The sequence below is a fragment of the Xiphophorus maculatus genome, chromosome 1, assembly GCF_002775205.1.
Source record: "Xiphophorus maculatus strain JP 163 A chromosome 1, X_maculatus-5.0-male, whole genome shotgun sequence".
NCBI lineage: Eukaryota > Metazoa > Chordata > Actinopteri > Cyprinodontiformes > Poeciliidae > Xiphophorus > Xiphophorus maculatus.
This window is the reverse complement of record NC_036443.1, coordinates 14245822-14265379: the sequence shown is the minus strand read 5'-3', so window position 1 is coordinate 14265379 and position 19558 is coordinate 14245822. Positions and strand designations below refer to the sequence as shown.

The 19558-nt window shown below is 38.2% G+C and overlaps 1 protein-coding gene across 2 annotated transcripts; it reads right to left on the bottom strand.

Moving 5' to 3' along the window:
• Positions 1 to 449: 449 nt before the first annotated feature.
• On the bottom strand, positions 450 to 18418 carry larp4 (La ribonucleoprotein domain family member 4). 2 transcript variants are annotated; one of them, XM_014469638.2, is made up of 17 exons: positions 17885 to 18418; positions 13108 to 13216; positions 12861 to 13019; positions 11771 to 11849; positions 11064 to 11200; positions 10872 to 10975; positions 10677 to 10787; positions 10538 to 10591; positions 10244 to 10453; positions 9008 to 9111; positions 8732 to 8773; positions 5748 to 5969; positions 4528 to 4582; positions 4279 to 4431; positions 4058 to 4197; positions 3739 to 3958; positions 450 to 3012 (listed from the first exon to the last, which is right to left on the bottom strand). In XM_014469638.2, the coding sequence occupies exons 1-17, from the start codon at positions 17999 to 18001 to the stop codon at positions 2626 to 2628; spliced, it is 2403 nt and encodes an 800-aa protein (XP_014325124.1). In that variant the 5' UTR covers positions 18002 to 18418; the 3' UTR covers positions 450 to 2625. The 2 variants fall into 2 exon arrangements, with proteins under 2 accessions (XP_014325124.1, XP_023186923.1); XM_023331155.1 differs by lacking the exon at positions 8732 to 8773.
• Positions 18419 to 19558: the final 1140 nt, after the last annotated feature.

Here is a 19558-nt window from a genome sequence, read left to right as displayed (position 1 = left end):
CTTTAACATTAAAACCACATAAAAAAAAAAAACTTTGATAAGAGTTCAGATATTTTCTGCAAAAGCACCTCCACACAAATCTGTGCAACAATTTTACAGCATTGAAAAATAAAATAAAAAACCCAGAAAATTTAATCCTCTTGAATTTTATACATCTACAGCCATGAATTTACTACTTTCATTTTCCCCATTTTGTAAAACCCCATATTGAAAACATAAATTCAATGCAGAATTGCTTTTTTAAAAGCAGATAATTTAAAACACTTCACAACGAGCCTTTGCAGATAGAAACGTATAACGATGTAAATGTCTTCAGCTGTGAATTACCAGGTTGAATTAAAAGAAAAATGCAGAAAAAAACAAACAAACTACAAGGCAACCCTTAACTGTGTTGTGTGTGGGCGAGAACAACACTTGAGAACAAACTTAAGACAAGTGAGACTCGGAAGCCAAATCAAAATAATTTATTTTTGGTGACATTTCATACAGTTCTAAGATTGTGTCTCAAACACTTGGTTGATCGATTACTACATTTCCTGTTGCCACCCCAATCCAAATTAAACAGAAAAAAAAAATAATAATAATAAACAACCCAAACAATATTGCAGAGGGGGAAAGCAATTCCTGTAGATATTTGCAAGCCTGTCAACATCAACCATATGCTTCTAAAATTATTTCACATTACTCATGAGTACGATTCTTTTTAAAAACAAGTTAGTGCATTTCTGTAATTATACTAGATCACTAGCTGCTCATACTCAATAGAAAATAAAAATAATAATAAAAAAAAAATAGCCCCAGTGATTGGATATTTGTTTACTGCAGTATCAAACCCAAAGTAAATGCATCAAGTATTTTTCTCTCAGCCGACATCTCGATCAGTATACAAATGTCATATGCGTGATTTTATTTTGACAATGCGATTTCACACAACTTTGGGGAAACCAGCCTACCAAGATTGGGAGAAAAGCGTTAAAATTAAAATAAATAAATTCAAAAAGCAATTCATACAGTGAGTCAAACTTCATGTTCTAAGTCAACGTGTTTTCCAAAAATAAAAAACAGGAACAAACCTGCAAACTCACCCTAAAGCACAAAAAAAAAACCAACAATCCGATAAGATGTCTTGTCAATAGCCTCTCTCTCTCTTCAAATTTAGAACTAGAAATAATTACATTCTCCCACACACATTTCTAGTGAAGGGTTATAATAACAATATAGCAAAGGCAACTAAACCTCTACAGCTTCTCAAAAATCCAGTTTCACTGAGCCAAAAAGCTTCCCAAGCTAAATTTAGCATTTCTCATCAATAAAAATCAAAAACTTTATCCTAGAACTATGATCGCAGGCAGCTGGCACATAGCATGGGAAAAATGCTCTTACTTTCCACAACATGGCTGCCAGATATTGTGTAGCTATCATCCTTATCTAACAGCACTCCACAGCCTCTTTTTTTTTATTTTTTTAAACTCTGTCACTATTAGGAACAATTCACAGATATAAGCTTAACCTGAATATCCTGGGATAATGTAGAAAAGCCAAACCTCACCTGAGCCACCAGGCACACTAAAACAGTCAACTCTTACCATCAACGTATAGATTTCTCTCAGGAAAACGCACCCACCCCCCCCGCTGCCCAAAAAAACCCAAACATGTAAACAGAGAACCTGACTGATTATCAACGATGACGAAGTTCTGAATTCATTGCAGTGGATAGACCCAAAAATGGTTCTGATAAACAGGAAAAAACAAAACATGAAAAACTTTGGACCAGGCTTTGCAGGTTCACCACGGCAAACGGACCAGTGGGCGCCCCCAACTTGTATTTCGGCTTCAAACGCAAAAGAAAGAAAAAGAAAAGAAAAGAAATAAAAAAAACACAGACTGTGGTGTGAACGGTTTCCGAGTCCAATCGTAAATTGGAATCAAAACACCACTGTTAAACACATTTTCATTAATATACATTAGAAGACCAGACCGTCCGTTCTCTGGACAATAATTCAGAATCTCTGCTGTAAAAATCAAGTCATCCGTTTCGTTACGTCAGTGCAACTGGAGCACTTCAATCATTTTGCTAAACAATCAATGCATACGCAGACATCAGTCAACCCTTCAGTCATACTTGTAATAAGCACAAAAGGGAAAAAAACAACAAAAAACCGATGTCTCTTTGCGTGTTAGTGATATCTTTGTATATGTACATGACATATATGCATGTTGTTTTCGTCTTAGTGCATATTGTTCTTGCAGACCAACATCTATTTTTCAAAATAAAAAGAAAAATAGGTAGAGGGCCACTTATGAGGCCCAGCATCCCACCTTCCCCAAGCAGAGCATGAGCGCAGCCTCCAGATAAATCGCACTTAAAATCTTTTAAGCGTAACGCCAGAGACCAAAACAAGAAGAGTTTCTGAACCAGTCGTAGAAGTTCATCAGGTGTCACTTTGCCCTCAAGTCCTGGATGTCAGTCATTTAAAAGCATTTCTTTGGACAGTCTCCGTGGGGGGGAAAGGTGGCTACCATAAAGTTGTTGCTTTTATTTTATTTATCTTAATATAGTTTTATATATTTATATATATATTTATATATATATCCATACATATTTTTTCTATTCATATCAAGTTTTCACTTTGGCGATACTGGTGGTATGTTCTGCTCTTTGCCAGTGAGCCTGAAGCCTCCCTGAGGGGAGCCTCGTCGAGCCGGGGGCGGGCGCCGCTGGTCCCGGAACTTGAGCCCCCCCGTGCCTCTGGGGCCGTTGCTGCGGTAGTAACCCTGAGAGTCACGTTCGCGCGGCGGTCGGCTCTCCTTGCATTCCCACCCCCCCTCCTTGTCGTGGCCCCGCTCCTGCTTGTCTCCGGGGCTGGTGCCGGAGCCCGGCTCCTCGGCCTTGTTCACACGCAGCTCACGCAGCGGCTGGCCAGACGCCGTGCCGGAGGGGGTCGGGACCGCGGGGGGAGGGTCCTTGGGAGGCCGCTGGCACACTTCGGCGTAGCTGAGTTTACGGGGTTCCTGAAGCAAGGTAGATTTTGAAAAAAACATCTAATGTTAAAAGTTCTGTGAGGGTGAAAAATTATTTATTTACTTACGGTGCCTTCAATAAGTATTTATACAACTACTTTAGGTAGGCAATGAAAGAAAAAAAATCTATGTATTTTGCAGAAATTTTATGTAACAGACCTACCCAATCATGCCAATGTAGTAAATCATTTTGCTTGATGCAATTTGGAAAATTATGCAAACTGACGAAAATCCCTTTAGAAAAACGTGTTGACCATTTCATGAAGGGAGACATTGAAAAAATGAGTTTACAGCTAAAAATGATAATAAAAACAAAAACCATTTGATATAGTTATAATTTTGAAAAACTTCAGTTGTTTTCTTTTCTACCCAAATGTACATTGTGTTGGTACATCACCTAAAATCCAAATGAGGTAAAGTGAGGCCTGTGGCTGTGATGTGAAAAAGTTCAAGGGGTATAAATACTTTTGTAAGGCACATTGTGATTTCTTTGGTCAAACCCTCAGATCTCATAATCTTAATGGTCACTGGGACAGGCGTGAACTCTCTGAACTTAAAGGAGGAAAGAGTAGAAAAAGCAGAAGAAGAGAAAGATTGAGATGGAGAAAAGAGAGGCAGTCTGTCCACTCCTTCACTTCCCTCTATGCAAAGTTTCTCATCATCAGGAAAAAAATCACATTGATAAGTTGGCAACAAAAAAGCAGATTCGTTCGTTACCTGTGCTGGGGTGGTAATAGTGGCTGTAGACGCGGCGGGCGTGCTGGGGGTCGCCGGTGTTGAAGCAGCAGAGGGCTGAGGTCGTGAGCTTGACGTAGGCTGTGAGGAAGAGGAGGAGGAAGAAGAGGAGGAGTTCACAGTAGCTTGAACTGGTATACGCTGAGTTACTTTGGACACTGGGGGTTCAGCTCGTTCCACTCTCTTCTCCTGATTACTTATACTGTCAGGAAAAAAAAACATATCAGACTTTAGTACACTAACCAACAGAAACATGTGAGTATCTCAAAATATGAAGAGAAAAGTAATTTGACAATCATACCGGGAAGCCAGAGATCCAAGTGGTTGAGAAACGGATTTTGAGACGGTCGGGGCAGGACTTGAGACGGTCACAGCCTCCTCTGTGGCCGGAGTTTGGGCTGACGCTGGACTCACAGTGGTTTCTTTATTGGTTTGCTCCGTCTTTACGACGTAGAGAACCACAAGCATTACACTTCTGAAAAACCAAGCAGCTCAAGCATTGCTGAATCAGAGAATCCTTACCTTGTACAAACCACGTACGACATCGGACATTCGGTTTTCTAGTACCGGCTCTCCCTGTGTGCTGACCACACAGCCAGGAAGAGGCGGGAAGTTGGTGGCGGCCAAGTCAAACTTGGGCGGAGAAACCTTCACCTCGGCTAAGGGGACCGGCCTCTGTGAATCAGAACGAAGAAAATACAAACAAATAATGGAACTGTGGTTCAAGCTCTAAAAAATTCAAAATCTCTACAATGAGACGCGGCCGTTTACCGTGTTCCGCTCATCTTCTCGCCTCCTTCGAGTTCCTCTATAGGTTGTGCTTCGTCTGAAAGACAAATGGTTGATTAAAAACATAATTTCAAAACGGGACAATGTACAAGTCAAACATAAATGTCACCATTTGATCTTATAAGAGATTATAGCAAAAACTAATTTATATGCGCAACATCCAGATGCTTTCAAGCTTTGTAAGAATCTCTTTCTGGTTCTTTTTCCTTTTTAAAATTAGATGCCAATTAAAGTGCAGGTGTGACCAGGTTTCCTGTAGTTTTATTGATTTATTTTTTACAATGCAATAATTGTCTAAACCTCTTAACTCATATTAATTTACTAAATCAAACTTGATATTGAGTCAAATCTGTTGTGGACACTTTAACAAAGTGACAAACCTAATTTATTCACAGAAATAGTAAAACATTTTACTATTTCTTTTTACAATGATACATTGTACATATAAGTTTGTTTCTCTCGGATATAACGTACAGAAAGCATGCATAGCCGTGACTTCTATAGTGGCAAAATAAAGTACAAAAAAAGTAATCAAATAAAAAGCAAACTGATTTTGTAGATTGTTTTTAATCAAAGGAATTCTTAGTTTTGTCTTTATCAATAAAGTTAATTCAAATAAAGTCTAAGGAAGTCATATATGCTGTGATTACAAGAAAGCAAGGCTGGTTAATTTCATTGCAATTCTATGATATTCAATGAAGTTTAACTGTGCAATAAAACTGACTACAGAGAGAATCAGTGTAACTATGCAAAAGTTAACATTATAGAAACATCAAAAATAGAACCACTTCTATGTTTTCTGCTACAAGTGCTGAACTGGTGTTAGTAAAACTGTGCATTTTCATTACTGTATTTCTTTTAGGTTTTATCTGGTCAGTATCTTGTCTGCTTACATGTCACAGCTACCAGAAAAAGACTTTTGTGCGCAACCTAAATGAACTGACAACTGATTTGAAATAAAACCTTGATTAAAAAAAATAACCTGGCTGTAGAGTGAAACCAACACCTTGAATCAAATATTTACTTTTACTTAATGTCTGGCATTTAAACTCTGTATCCTGAGACACAAATCTCAAAAGATCACAGTACACACTAAACACCACGACTTTAGTAGTTTTCAAACATCATGACCGAATGTGTGAAACACAACCAATACTTCAGCGATACAGAAATGAGGTTCAACAAGGGGATTATCAGTTTACCTTCCACGTCCAGCCATGCCGCTGTCGTCATTAGGGTCCAAAGAAGATGAAGAGGAGGAGAGCTGCGAGAAGGCCGAGGTGATGTCAGCGGTCGCCTGATGAGTGGAGGTGCCGATGACAGGAGGCTGGGGGCTGCGCAGGCCGGTCAGACTCTCCAGGGGTACAGATGTTATTGAGGCTGCAGTCACCTCGCTGGTCCTAATCTGGGGTTTAACGTGGTTTCTGTTGAAGTAAAAATCCAAATAAAGTTTCGTTAAAATGATACGGATTTATGCCGAGAGCCAGAAGTTTCAAATGAACAGCATGAGGTCATTTTAACTTTTAATCACATTTACATAGAAAATTCCCAAACCTCTGAATGATTCAAGTCATTTAAAGAGATACAAGACAAACAGTGGACACGGTGAAAATTAAAATCACTTAATATGATTTTAGCCTTTCTATTTAATCAATGTCATTTGTCCAATGGACATGCGCTCACCAAGGACCAGTGTTTAAAGTCTTGTTGCGGTAAAGTTATAGAAAATCAAAAACCAGGGCAATGTTTTGCAAATTCAATACAGGGAAGTTCAATGGAAATTCAATGCATTTAAAAATCCACACAAACATTTGGGATGTTTGGCTGGTGAAATTTCTGGAAAATGTAAAAAGTTCACACTATAGTGACACATCATGAAAGTAGGGCATCTGAGAAGATCTTAATGTATTGAAATCAAAGCCAATAGTGGCGAGTTTGCCACAGCAAAAAATACATCAAACATCTATTGTTAATTTAGTCATTAAGGTTCTTTTTGTGTAAAAAGTACTGAAACATTAACAGTTGGACCCATGCGTTCAGAAGCTTAGAGGAGGTCACATTAACTTCACCTGGAAAGGTTAAAGTGCATTTTAGGTTCATCCTAAAATTTCACCAGGAAGCCAAACATATTTGACTTTTTGTGAGCAAAAACAGAACAGGTTCATACACCAAGTAAAGCACCCAGACTGGTGGGAGTTAAGTTTTACTAGATCTACTTCCCTGTTTTCCAATCTTCTGCAACAATTTATCAATGATGCAAATTTTAGGAAACGTTCAGAAATCTTTTTAGATTCACAAATAGAAAAGGCTAAGACACATTAAGCCACAACAATTCCGTTTCAAAAAAAGTGCTTCCAGTGCTGGTTCAGAGCTGAGTGTAGCTCAAGTCTTTCTTAAAAAAACAACAGGAACCCTGATTAATCTCCACTGCGCTGAGTCTAGAGATGCAGCTAACAATTATTTTAGTAACTCATTATTCTATCGATTATTATGACGATTACAGTAATTGGAGAAAATTTTTTTTCACTTTGTGAAGATTTTTTATTTATCCACTCAAGGCTTTTTATAATATGGAAATATACAAATTATTCAAATTTTTACATGTTTTAAATAATTAAAAGTTTTGATGACTAGAATGCTATGACAGCACTCCTTTAGTGTATGCTTCACCATTTGTAGGAACGGATGCATCTGCAGCTAAAAAAAATACTTCTCGCATCAACGTGTAAAAAGTTCAGCCCTACTTGATTTAACATCTATAGTGTAGGGCTGATCTGTTGATTATTTTTTTTAATAAATCAATTAATAACTGGATAGCAAAAGGTGCTTAGTAAGAGTTTTGGAGTTAAAATAAGCCCCTTGTTCTGGGTAGAACATAACACACGTATATGTTTTTTGTACAATTTTGGCTTACTTACTGCTCTGGGTATGTTTTTCTTTCAGTAAACTGCCTTTTATTGAGTCTGCATACTTCAGAAAACAATTATTCAATTTCAAAAGTTATTTAATCCAGTTAATTGTTTCAGCCCTAATATATTCCAGTTAATAATTAAACATCTTTTCTGCATGACAGAAGGTTTTGTATATAAAAAGACCAAAATGTAAGCAATATGACACTACACACTGAACACACCACCGCCACACTAAAGCATGTTGGTGGAGATGCCTTTTTTCCCCCCACCCAGCAAGATTAATGATGCTGGTGTAAGTCCAGCTGCATGCGAGACCAACCTTCAACAGTTAAAACAAAAATCAATTAATGCTAAATAACAAAATGCACTAAACAAGCACTGGAACCACTTTGGTGGAGAAACAAACCCATACAGGAGAAGTGAACGTTACATTACATCAAGAAAACGGCAACATGCAAATGATGTGATAGGAAACTATGGATCCACCGACCAAATCACACAACATGCTGCCTCCGTAAAGACAATGTACACAAGCAGATGGTTCATCTGGGCTACATGTGCGCCTATGATTGGCTGGAGGGCTGAAGCCTGCCACCAATCATAAACTCACCAAGTAGAGCTGACAACACTTGAGTAAAACAGCTAAAATTAAAGCTTTTTAAAATAAAACATGAATCAAATTTCGATCTTTTAAAGATTCGACCCTCAGATCTCATAATCTGAACGCTCATCGGGATGGGAGTGAAGTTCCTGACTTTGGAAAGAAAGAAACAGAAGAGGGGGAGAGAAAAGAAGGAGTAAAGAGAGGACCAAAGCCAGTTATCTTCCTCCCATGTTGTCCCTCCATGCGCATCATGATCTCATCATCGGATCGAACGCATTTATCAGCTTCTCTACTGCTGGTTCTTTTGCTACAGCACATGACGCGTTGGGTCAATGAAGAAAGCAGCAATGAAAAGTAAAATAAGTGGTTAGTTGTAATTAAGTTTAACAGTTACTATGATGCATGCTGGTGTATCAATGCAAGGGGATGTGTTTGGTGCCAAGAGTCCTCAAATGGCAAAAACTGGAGCAATCAAATCACAGGAAACATCCAATAATTTCATTAATATGAATGGCACCAAGCATCATCACAGCAATGAAAGTTTTAATAAGGACCAAAATAAAGATAACCGATTGTCAGTCCTGGTGTGGTTTTAGTCATTAGGCTGCAGCAGTATGGTAAGACATGAGGGTAGCGATGAAGCTTATCATACAGTATTGTATAGTGGTACCTGAAGGCATTTATAACATTCTTTCTTGAATACAGAGGGACACTGTGAGGACAGTAAGAAAGAGGGGAGTGAAGAGCAGTTCCCTGTGGGGTTACATTTTCTTCAGACAACACTGCATTGCGGATGATTTGACATTCACAGTTTAACCTAACATGCAAACAACAACAAGTGGTGAATGCCACACTCCAATTAAGAGTACATTTATGAAAACTGCAGGCTGAAATCTAAGTCACAACTTTAAAAATGCAGCACAGCAAATAAAAAGATCTTGCTTACCGGTTTCTGTTGAATGGGCGAGTTAGGTTAAGAGCGGTGGAGCCAGCTTTGTAGTGTCCCGCAGAGCCAAATCCATTCACAAAGCCGCTGTTAGGAAACGGTGCCTGAATAGGGAGAAAAAATGGCAGCGTTGACTAATCCTGTTTCATGTAGCAATTTGTTCAATTATTTACTCTGCAGCAGTCCAAGAATGTAATACAGGGAAAATATTGAAGACATTTAAGCTCATAGAGCAATAGCGATTCAATGCCCTACACACCTCCACCTCATCTAGATTTTAGTGAACGAGATATTAAAACTCACTGTGGACACAGTGAATCTTCCTAATATTTTGCAGCACTGAATATTTTTCTCAAATTGAATTGATAAAATGGGTTACTACAAATTTTAGACTCCAATAGTTTTTCCTTACATTTTTGAATGCAAAACATTTGTGTCGTTTGGTCTTACCGGCCAGTTCACAAAATGTAATAATGCACTAAATATGCAGAATGAGGAGACTCGTGTGTACACAAGAAAAAGCTTTCCTAATTCAAAGTAACAGAGCTGATAATGAGCCTTTTTTTTTATTTTACACACTTCTGCTAATTTAGATGCATTTTCAGCAGCTGCCAACCAAAAGACATTCAAGGTTTCCCCCAGAAAACCTGATAGCTCCTACCACTGGGTGCCCCTACCTTAACGCCCGAGTGGTAGGGGCATTAAGGAAGTCATCCAATGGGCCACCATGATTTTGAGATAAAAAATGCTTAAAGTTGACAAGAAATTTGAAAATATTACTAGGTAATTATCTGTTATTGGAAGACATTAACAATACCTAAACACCAACTATGAAGTCTTAAATATTTAAAAAAACCTAAAATAAATAAGCAATGTTTAGCCTGGTGGCCCACCAGGCTTATAATGAGCTGGGGGAAACCCTGACATTAGTCCATCACCAAATCCACCTGATTTTTCAGAGCGTAACCCGAAATATCAGGTTTTACACCAACTATGTCTGAAAATTAAAGTTCTAAGTTTGAGTTCACCCACAAAAACTATCTTCATCTTTACATGAAAAGCCAAAAATAATAATCACTGGTGAATCATTAGCAACAACAAATAAAGAGAGAAGTTTATGAGAGAAACTGGTCAGATCACCAATAAATGCATAATTTTTTAATACAGTTTATTAAAAATATCTCTGGTCTGGGACCCATTCCAGCGTCATGCAGCTCATTTAGAGTTGGTTCTTACCAGAGGAGTTTCAAAATAGGGTGTGGGTGAAGGAGTCCAGGTGGGCGGTACAATGCCATAGACCGGGTACTGCTGCTGGGGGTAGACATGCTGCATGTAAAGTGGAGAGCTGTACTGGGACTGGTTCTGGGACTGCTGAGCATACAAGCTGCTGTCCATGCTACGGTAACCATTCTTCGCAAAAAATGTGTTGATGGCCTTGATCCGTGCCTATTAGATGAAAAGAAACAAGAAATGACTCAATGTTTCTTACAGGAGGGGACATACAAACTAAAACATTTCAGCTCAACTTACCATGATGGGTTTTCCCTGAAATGTTTTGACTTCTTCCCTTAAGTACTTGTATGCCTGGAAGAGCAATTCAGGAGTCGAATCAGGTCATTTAAGGTGTTTCATTTTGAATTGGAGAAAAGTGAAGTTTAACCAGACGTACCTGCTGAGCATCTGTGTCCGATTGGAATGTGATGTACCAGTTGTTGTTGTGCGCAAACTCGACACTTATCACCTTTGGACAATTTTCGTTTTTAAACAATGACTCAACTTCCTGTGGGATTGAGACAACGAGTCAGTTTTTCAGTTTCCAAAAATGTCTCAATTATTCCTAAACATGAGCACAACGTGACAGTACCTCTACAGGTGTGGTTTCAGGGACCTCTCTCAGGATGATGATGCATCGTTTGTGATTCGGTCGAACCTTTTCACCTTTCTCATCCACTTGTACCATTGGAGAAGCTGGAAGGATCATTTCAAATATAAATAGAGACAATCATGTCATATTTCTAATAGTTTTACAAAGTACCATGCTCATCCTTTCACTTACATCTCAACACATCCAGAATGAGCTCCATGTCTGTGGTGAGAACCTTTATGCCCTCCATGCTGGCTATAGTCCAGATGGGGACAAACTGGTCGCTGTCCATCTGAGACATGAGGTATAAATCCTTGGAGAGGTTTTCTCTGTGCAACAAAATTATAAATCCATGCAAATTAGTCGCATCTTAATTTGTCACAAACTAAAATATCCCAACTTGTTGCTCCAGACAGTTTACTTTACTTTCAAGAAACTAAATGAGGGTCACCTGTTGCATTTAAGGAAACAGTCTTGAAACTAGTCAATGGGTGACATATTTTAAGTAGCAGACTGCAAACTATCCAAACAGGGTAATAAACATGTTTCCTGCACTTGTGTTCCTTGATGAAGGGAACTACAGCAAAAATGAATAATAATGTGCACAAAAGGTACAATAAAACTAAAAACTGGCAAGTGTTTATTTTATGTTTTCACTTTAATCAAATCAGAAAAATACAAATAAAAGCTTCATGTTTCATTATTTCAGCAACAATGGGAATAATTTTTTTTTTTTTTTTAAAGACAAGACTTTGATTGTGTTTATTTAAAATAATTTCTGAAACTCAGAAACTCTTCTTCAAGCTCGTCATACTGTGAGATTCCCACATTGACCCATGTCAGATTTATGAGGTAAACGAGACTCTCGTTTACCTCAAATCTAAGTGTTTGGCTCTTACCTTGAGAAATAAAACTCTAGCTCTTTCTTCAGAGACTCTCGTAGATTCTCAGAGGACACTTGTTCTTCAGTTTTGGAATCTAAATATTCAATTGCAAGAAAAAGGATCAAATAAACTTTTGTACAAATAACTGAGATCATCCAGTTCAGACAAAGAAAAACATAAAATCATTAAATAAACAAAACACAGTAAACACAAACTAATTACGTTCATATGTTAGCAAATATTGCACCAAGCCTGACAAAATATGTCCACATATTCATGTGTATCAAATTCTTCCAAAGCCATTTCTTTTATGCTAGACTGAGGTGAGGCACCACATCAGTGTCTGTAATCCAGCCTGGTGAATAGATTTGTTCGGCTGTTTCGTGTCCCTACATTTACATTTCAGAGGTCCATACTTCCTCTTGTTCGTGCTTTTGTCCTTTTCCCTCTCCAGCAAATCTGAACAACTTTTCAGCCAAATACAAGTGTCACTAGCAAGAACAGCTAACAGGAACGACAATCTCACAAGATGGCGCCTCAAAACTGATCTGGAACACAGTGCGACTCACTTCACAAGCAAACATAAAAGGACACTTTCAGAAGGAATATAGGTTTAGAAACTTTAAAAACATATATATCCAACAAGCTGTTGCATATAATCAATGCAAACTTGTCACAATAAACAGTTTCCACTCTACTCTCAATGCTGGGCTAGAGGCCTGGATTGAACAGGGTTTTTTAATCGCACCAAGGAGCGGCCAAAATCCCTCTGAACTGAGCTTTGAATGCCACCTGCAATCCAGCTCACTCAGAGTGGGTCTCCATTGGCATAAAAATAATCACCACATAGGACAGAATACCAGATACATTAGCTCCACAAAGAAAGGATGTACGGGTCATGTCTGACAGAGGGCAATTATACAACACAAACCACTATTTGACCGTGTCAAAATCCAAAGCCCATGAATGCGGTTTATAGAATAAAACCAAATGACGGGTAGTTTTTATTTTCCCCAAAAAACCTATTTGTTTCAAGTTACTGGAGACAGGATTCTCCTTAGCCACCGTTAAGAGAGTGGGGGAGGCTGCAGGTGAGATGACTGACCAGAGCTCCCTGTCGTGGACTCGGCGGGGGAAAAGCCCAGCTCTTGAAGGTCCATTCCATTTACTGCTATTTCAGCTGTTGCTGTGGAGCTGCTGTCACCAAGGGCGGTAAATCCCACAGAGTACTGCTTACAACCAGCTGACGAAGGCTCTGAATAACCTGGTCACATTAATAAAACGCATTTGATTCAAGAATCAGACGTTTGTGAATATTTCATGCAGATTCTATTACCGTGTTGAGCACTTACTGATGTCTGAGGGAGGCCAGTGAGGACTGGTGACAGCCTCGCTGGGGGCCACGGGGATCTCCTGCCACACCTTGGCATTTGGGTTCAAACCAGCACCCTTTGAGGTGACCTTCAAAACAGAAACCACAGGATCAGGTGAGATTCAACTCAAAACACAAATGAAGGGAGATTGTTGCTTGGATTCTGGCTAGATTGAGGATTTCAAAACATTTGCAGGGATTGTCTTACGAATGTGCAATTTATGCAGCATGTAAAGCAATCAGTTTCAGACATAATCAGAGTGTATTAAAGGACAAGTGTTTTGCTGGTTCACATGTTTGTCATCTCATAATTGGTATTGTTGCCAGAAATTATACTCTTGTATAAATTCTCTATCAAATTTAAAACACAAATACCAATCCTCAAAAATTATATTTCTAAAAAATCCAGAGGTGGCAACAAATAGTTCTAACACAGCTTTGTGTTTCTCAACTATTCCAAGTGTTTTAGTTTTGTCCTTCCTGCAATACACACGAGTCAAATTTTTTAATTTCTGTGTGAAAAAAAAGCATTATATTAAACACTGAGGCAGCTGATAGTGTGTGACATGAAAGCAGAAGAGTAACCATAACAAAAAAAGGCAAAATCCTCCCTGGAAATAGTTCTTTAATGAGATAACAACCAAGTCACACTAATCTACTTTGTCATTATTGTTTCACCACAAAGCCCAACATGCTGGGGAAAAAAACACACACACACAAAAACAAACACAGAACAAAAACTTAAATGTGTTTTTCAATGTCGCATCTAAGGGTGAGTGGTTTCTCTTGGTTTAGGTTTTATAGATATAAATTTATTCATTGTCGTTGCATTTTTTAAAGTCAATTCAGAGCTCGTTTTCAATATAATTATAAATAATAAACACAAAATTGACAAATCCAGCTGCATGTTGACCTTTAAGTTTTCTTTAGTGAATTTAAAAAGTTTGAGGTTGCAAACAATCACGCAGCAACCTGGCAGTGCAGTTAAAATTCATACTGCTTCCAATATTAGGGGGAAATATGAACTCACCATCTTCATTTTTTATTTGAATGATCTGTGCCTTGGAGGGGAAAATATTAAAGTAAAACATTTTTAGCCCTCAAACCTACACAGATAAGGGGGAGATCAATCTGACTGTTTCTCTGCAGAGGATAGTCTAAGGAGTTTGACTCCTTAACATTTAAAACTTTATATTTTTTTAAAGAGGCACACTTAGAAAATGAGGAGTAGGTGTTGTGCTTCCTAATACACTGACAAAGGTCAACGTTGTCTGTTTTATTATGCTTATCAAGATGCAGAACCACAAACTAATCTGAAATGTTACAACATATACATAATTTATATGATTAGTATTATGTATTAGTATAATTTTTAAAAAATATTTCAGTATTCAAGAATCAAAGTAGTTTGAGCCATATTAATGCATTGCACATATTAATGCTCTGCACATGTACAGAGCTAAATAACTTATATTTTACTGTCATTACTGCACTTTATATTCTATATTTATATTTATATTCAGATTTTATACTGTATTTTATTTTATTCTGGAGTAACCTCACAACATTGTAAGCTCAAAACATTGTCCTGAGCCGTATGCAACGAAATTTCGTTCTGTATACACCCTGTGCATGCAAAATGACAATAAAGTCAGTCTAAGTCTAAGTCATTTTGCTTGACATTTTAAATTCTTCTCAACAAGCACAGAATGGGCTGAGAATGCACCAGGACTGCATACATTATGTTATTGCAGTATTAGTTTATGCAATATTAACACTGCAATGGACTGTTTGTAATGCAGTAAGTAATGGCTAATATATGTAAAGCATTCAAAGTTCAGTAAATTTGATTGAATTTCACTTCAATAGATACACAAACCTGAGACAGATGACTGTACCCATGATGATAAAGGTCACAGAGTGTCTATGGAATATTAGAGAAGTGAGGAAAGCGTGGATTTTATGTGCCAGTCCAACATCGTGCAGCTGTAACAAAACCCCTGTGATCTAAGATGTCCAGAGATGGTGAGAACCCATTCGAGTCTCCTGGCTGGTCACCAACATTAAAAGAGCCCAATTCCAATTTTATTTTTTGTCTGAAAATGTGCTAAATATAGCAAAAACTTTGCTGATGTGCAAAAGTGTGGTGATTATTTTTAACCGTACATGTGCAGATGTGACCTGGAGAACAGGTCAGTCAGCCGGGTCTCTTTTACAGAAGAGCAAGAGAGGACAGTGGTCGACTTTCAGACCTTAGTGGAGATGGATATGATCAGTATCTCATACGAGTCTTGGCCGTTTACCCAGCTCTCAAAATTAAGAAAATCGTGGTCGATTTATCAGCTGACCAATTTATCAGTGCACCTGTAGTTCCAAGTATATTAAATTTTGCATTTTAAATGTTGTATGCTTCAGTAGACTTCAAGAATGCTCTAAACATTTGTGGCATTTAATGCAGTTACATTAAAGTGATGATGAAACAACTTCTTTGCAGACTTAAGTGAACTCTGTATGTCTGTGACTGCATGACACCAATCAGCAGACAAATTGTTAGGTAAAATTTATATATTATTATCAAGTATTTGTTGTTTCATGTAGCTTTATAGTTTTACTTATATAATGTTCTTGTCTCATATGCCTTTATTGTTTTCTTTTATTTTGGCATAAAGAATGTTTCTGTGTTGTTGAATTACTTTGTTTCCCTTTTCAAGAAGGCTTCCCTGAAGAAAAGCAGTGACAACCGTGTTCACAGGGTTTATCACTCAGCAGAAACTTCTTCTTCCTTGACCTGTTAGATAGCTATAAAACCGTCACTGTGAAGATGTACAACTTGCTCTGTTCTACCCTGTGTCTGGAACCGAATAATCTAGTGCAAGACAACATGTGTTTTAGTTAGTGATTGTCATTAGCACTGCAACTAAGTGATGAAGTGTTTTGCCCCCACCCCTTAAGAGTTGCAGTGTTCTCTGTGATAGGGACTCTGAAAGTAATAAAAAGAGAGGAGCGAACAAATGTGTTTTCAGAGCGGTTGGAGATTTGTAACTGGAAACACATCTATCAGTTCTCCTCGCGAGATCAAAAGAATCTAACTCTCTTGTCTTGTCTGTGTTTGTTTAATTTGTCTTTAATAGGTGTCAAACCTGACACAAATAATTTTTAAAAATGCACTAGTAATGAAATTGCCTTTGTGAGGACACTAGGTATATAAACAAGTGTGATTTTTGGCAATACACTGCAAACAGCAACTTTTTATTAATGTTAAATTATTTTTTTTTCCCAACTATATTTTAATTGTTAATTGGAATTTATATTTATCACAATGAATCAAAAATCCTTTTAAAATAAAACCATGCAATAAATGTCCATCACAAGGTAACAGATCTGATTGAAAATAATTTATTAATACATTCTAAGTACATTAAAGTCGAATTATTTTCACTTGGATACATTTGGTGATATATTTTTTTTCTATCTTAAACAATGTTTGCTAATGTCTGCTCCAGGACAGCTAAATATTTATTAATCACTTAGTAACAAAATTAGGTAATCCGTGTTGACATAGTGGGAATTAGTGCGGCCTGTTGATGCATCAGTTTGTGTCCCCAACTCCCAACAGGTACGTTAACCTTTAACCCCTGCAACTGCCACATTAATCTGTCTCCTGTTTTGCCTCTGGATTATCGTGTGTATGCAGCAGTCAAGAACGAACAAGCCCAAACGATCGGCCCTCTTTTGTCACTCAAACAGGGAAGGGCATTTATGAGCCGTGCAACTTGACACATGGTCACAATGCATGCTTCTGTGTCACAGACCGTGGACAACCAAGAAGTGTCAGCTGACTGCGCAGCACGGCGAAGGCCAGGTATTCACAACGCATGTCACCGCACTAGCTAGGCTAACTAGCACTGCGATTAGCTGAAATAACATCACAGCAAATGCACGTCTGTTACTCGGTCAACAGTCGCAGCACTGTTCACAAATTAATTCAAATAGGATTCTGGACCTTTAAATTGTGCTTGTTGTCATTATATGGTCGGGTCGAAACTTAGCAAGCTAATGATTACTCAGCAAACTACTTAATAAGAGAGCTGGACGAAGAGGCTTCGTTAGCAGCAATGGAGCCCCCTGCTAACGATCAGTGCGCACATTTGCATTAAGTGGCTGCAAACAGATATTTAAGCCGCAGCGTCTCAGACTGTTTTCACAATATGGGATTGTAAAATGTCCTGTAACGGAGGGTTAAAGAGCAAACTGGGAGTTGAAACGACTCAAATGAAAGTTAGCGGCTTCACGATACTTAGTTGGGTTAATTTTAGCTGATAAATGTGACTCATGCGCGAACAGGTCTCTAGTATTATGCCGGGGGGGAAAAAAACACCCCCTTTCCCCCCCAAAAGCCCGATTTTCTTTCCATAAATTAGTTTTAAGAAAGCACGTCAAAAGTGGCAAATCCCCTAGTGTTATTAAAGTGTTTAGAAATTATCTTCGGTTTCTCAGTAATTTATTGAAGTGCACTTTTTGCTGAGAGCAAGGGTTATAGATTTAACAAGAGTGGCATAAAAAGCCCCCTCCGGTGTACATATGAGCAAAAGACAGAATGGGACATTTGCTTTTTTAATCACACCTGACAAAAACTGATCCGACTTTCGCTCAATCAAAAGTACTTCCCATGACTGGGTGCTTTTTTTCGGCACCACGTCGGGTGAGCAGAAGTAGCTAAAATAGCTAGCTAAGAAGCTAAAGAAGGCCTCACTCACCATGCCGCCTGACCCTCCCTCGCTCCCCAGCGGAGCCTCGTCCTTCCCACCGCTCTTCGGTCCGGGATCAGCCTCCTCCTGCAGCAGCGGTGGCTCTCCGCTCTGGTCTGAACTCATCAGCCGCTCCTGACTCACTACCACCCCGTCGCGTTCTCCCGGCCCCCCGCCTGCCGCCACCACCTCGTTTCCAAACAGCGGCTGTGTTTTTCAGTCAGTCGAGCTCGTCTCCCGGTCAACTGGATGGGCCAGCAGCACACTCCAGCTAGCAAGCTAGCGCGCTATGAATCAACGAAGCGGGCTAACGACAGCTAGCTCAATGAATTAGGCTCGCACGCTTGGATAAGAAACGTAGAAGCGACACCAAACCATGACTCCTGTTATACCACGGTATCGGCTGAAGTTTTATCAAATGCTGAACCACACAGCGACTTCGCAAGGCGCATTCCTTATCGGGCGAGCGGAGCGGACACTGGGGACATGCACCTTTCCTCGGCGAAGGCACACAGACCGCCGACGTCCCAACGGCCACCGCGAGTTCTCATTGACCTTTGTAGAAGTTGTTTCCTCTTCCGCTTCCTGTAGTTTTTTACTGTAGTTTTATTTTTTGAATATAAAGCCAAGCTCTGAACGCCTCTACTTTCCAGTAAAGCTTAAAGCATAAGACTTTTATTTCAGCCTCCTAAATTATATATATATATATATATATATATATATATATATATATATATATATATATATATATATATATATATATATATATATATATATATATATATATACCTGTAATTATTATTATTTTTTTAAATAGAACACTTTAAATCATTTTTTTTCGGTTTCAGAATAAGTCTTAAACCTAACAGAATGTAGAAAAGGGGTGTGAATATTTTCTAAATGCAGTGTAAGTTGTAAATAACAACACCTCAGGTTTATTATAATAATTATAATGTCATAGCAATAATTATAATTTAATTTTTATCATAATTGGACTAAAAGTAGAAATGTTTTTATAATAAATGTATTAATAAAATGTTTTGGTAAAATAAATAAAATATTTTTTCAATTAATTCTCTTTATATATTTCATGTCACAACAAAATTATATTATAAAAAGGGAATAGCAGGTTTATCTTGAGAAATCCAATTCTGGAAAGTTTGCTAAAATGTGTTTACTGGATAACGACTTATAGTAAAAATAACACAAAACAGCCCAAGAATAAATAATGAAACTAAAATATTTTGGCACTTATTAATCCAAATATTTTAACCATGTTAAAATTACAAAAATCTGAGATGTTCCCAGCAGGTTTTATGGCTTTTCAGTGACCCTTCATTTCTCAACAAGAGAAAAAGAGGCTTGTGATGTAATCAGCTCTTTCTTTCTGCTATTGGAACTTAATCAGAAAAGTTAAGCAATGACGAGGCTTAAACACGACAAGAAGAGGTCAGAAGGTTTCCTGTCAGCAAATGTACTTATCTAACTCGAGCAGCGTAAAAAACAAAGATTTGAGTTGTTGTCACCTCATAGAAAAAGAGAAATTCACTAGCAAATGGTGAGTCATGAGTGAAAGACTTGCAATGTTAAGAGAAATCCCCCTTACTCTGGTTATCGGTCTCCTATCTTGAAAGTATGTCATAGTCATAATTCAGTAAAATGCTTCGACCTCAACTGTGACAT

Bases quoted from the DNA above. Each gene is read 5' to 3' on its own strand.
- larp4 (XM_014469638.2), bottom strand. From the start codon at position 18,001: ATGAGTTCAGACCAGAGCGGAGAGCCACCGCTGCTGCAGGAGGAGGCT. The intron at 10,592-10,676 runs GTACGTCTGGTT...TTGCTCTTCCAG, and splicing joins CGGACACAGATGCTCAGCAG to GCATACAAGTACTTAAGGGA. The intron at 3,959-4,057 runs GTATGATTGTCA...TTTTCCTGACAG, and splicing joins CTTGGATCTCTGGCTTCCCG to TATAAGTAATCAGGAGAAGA.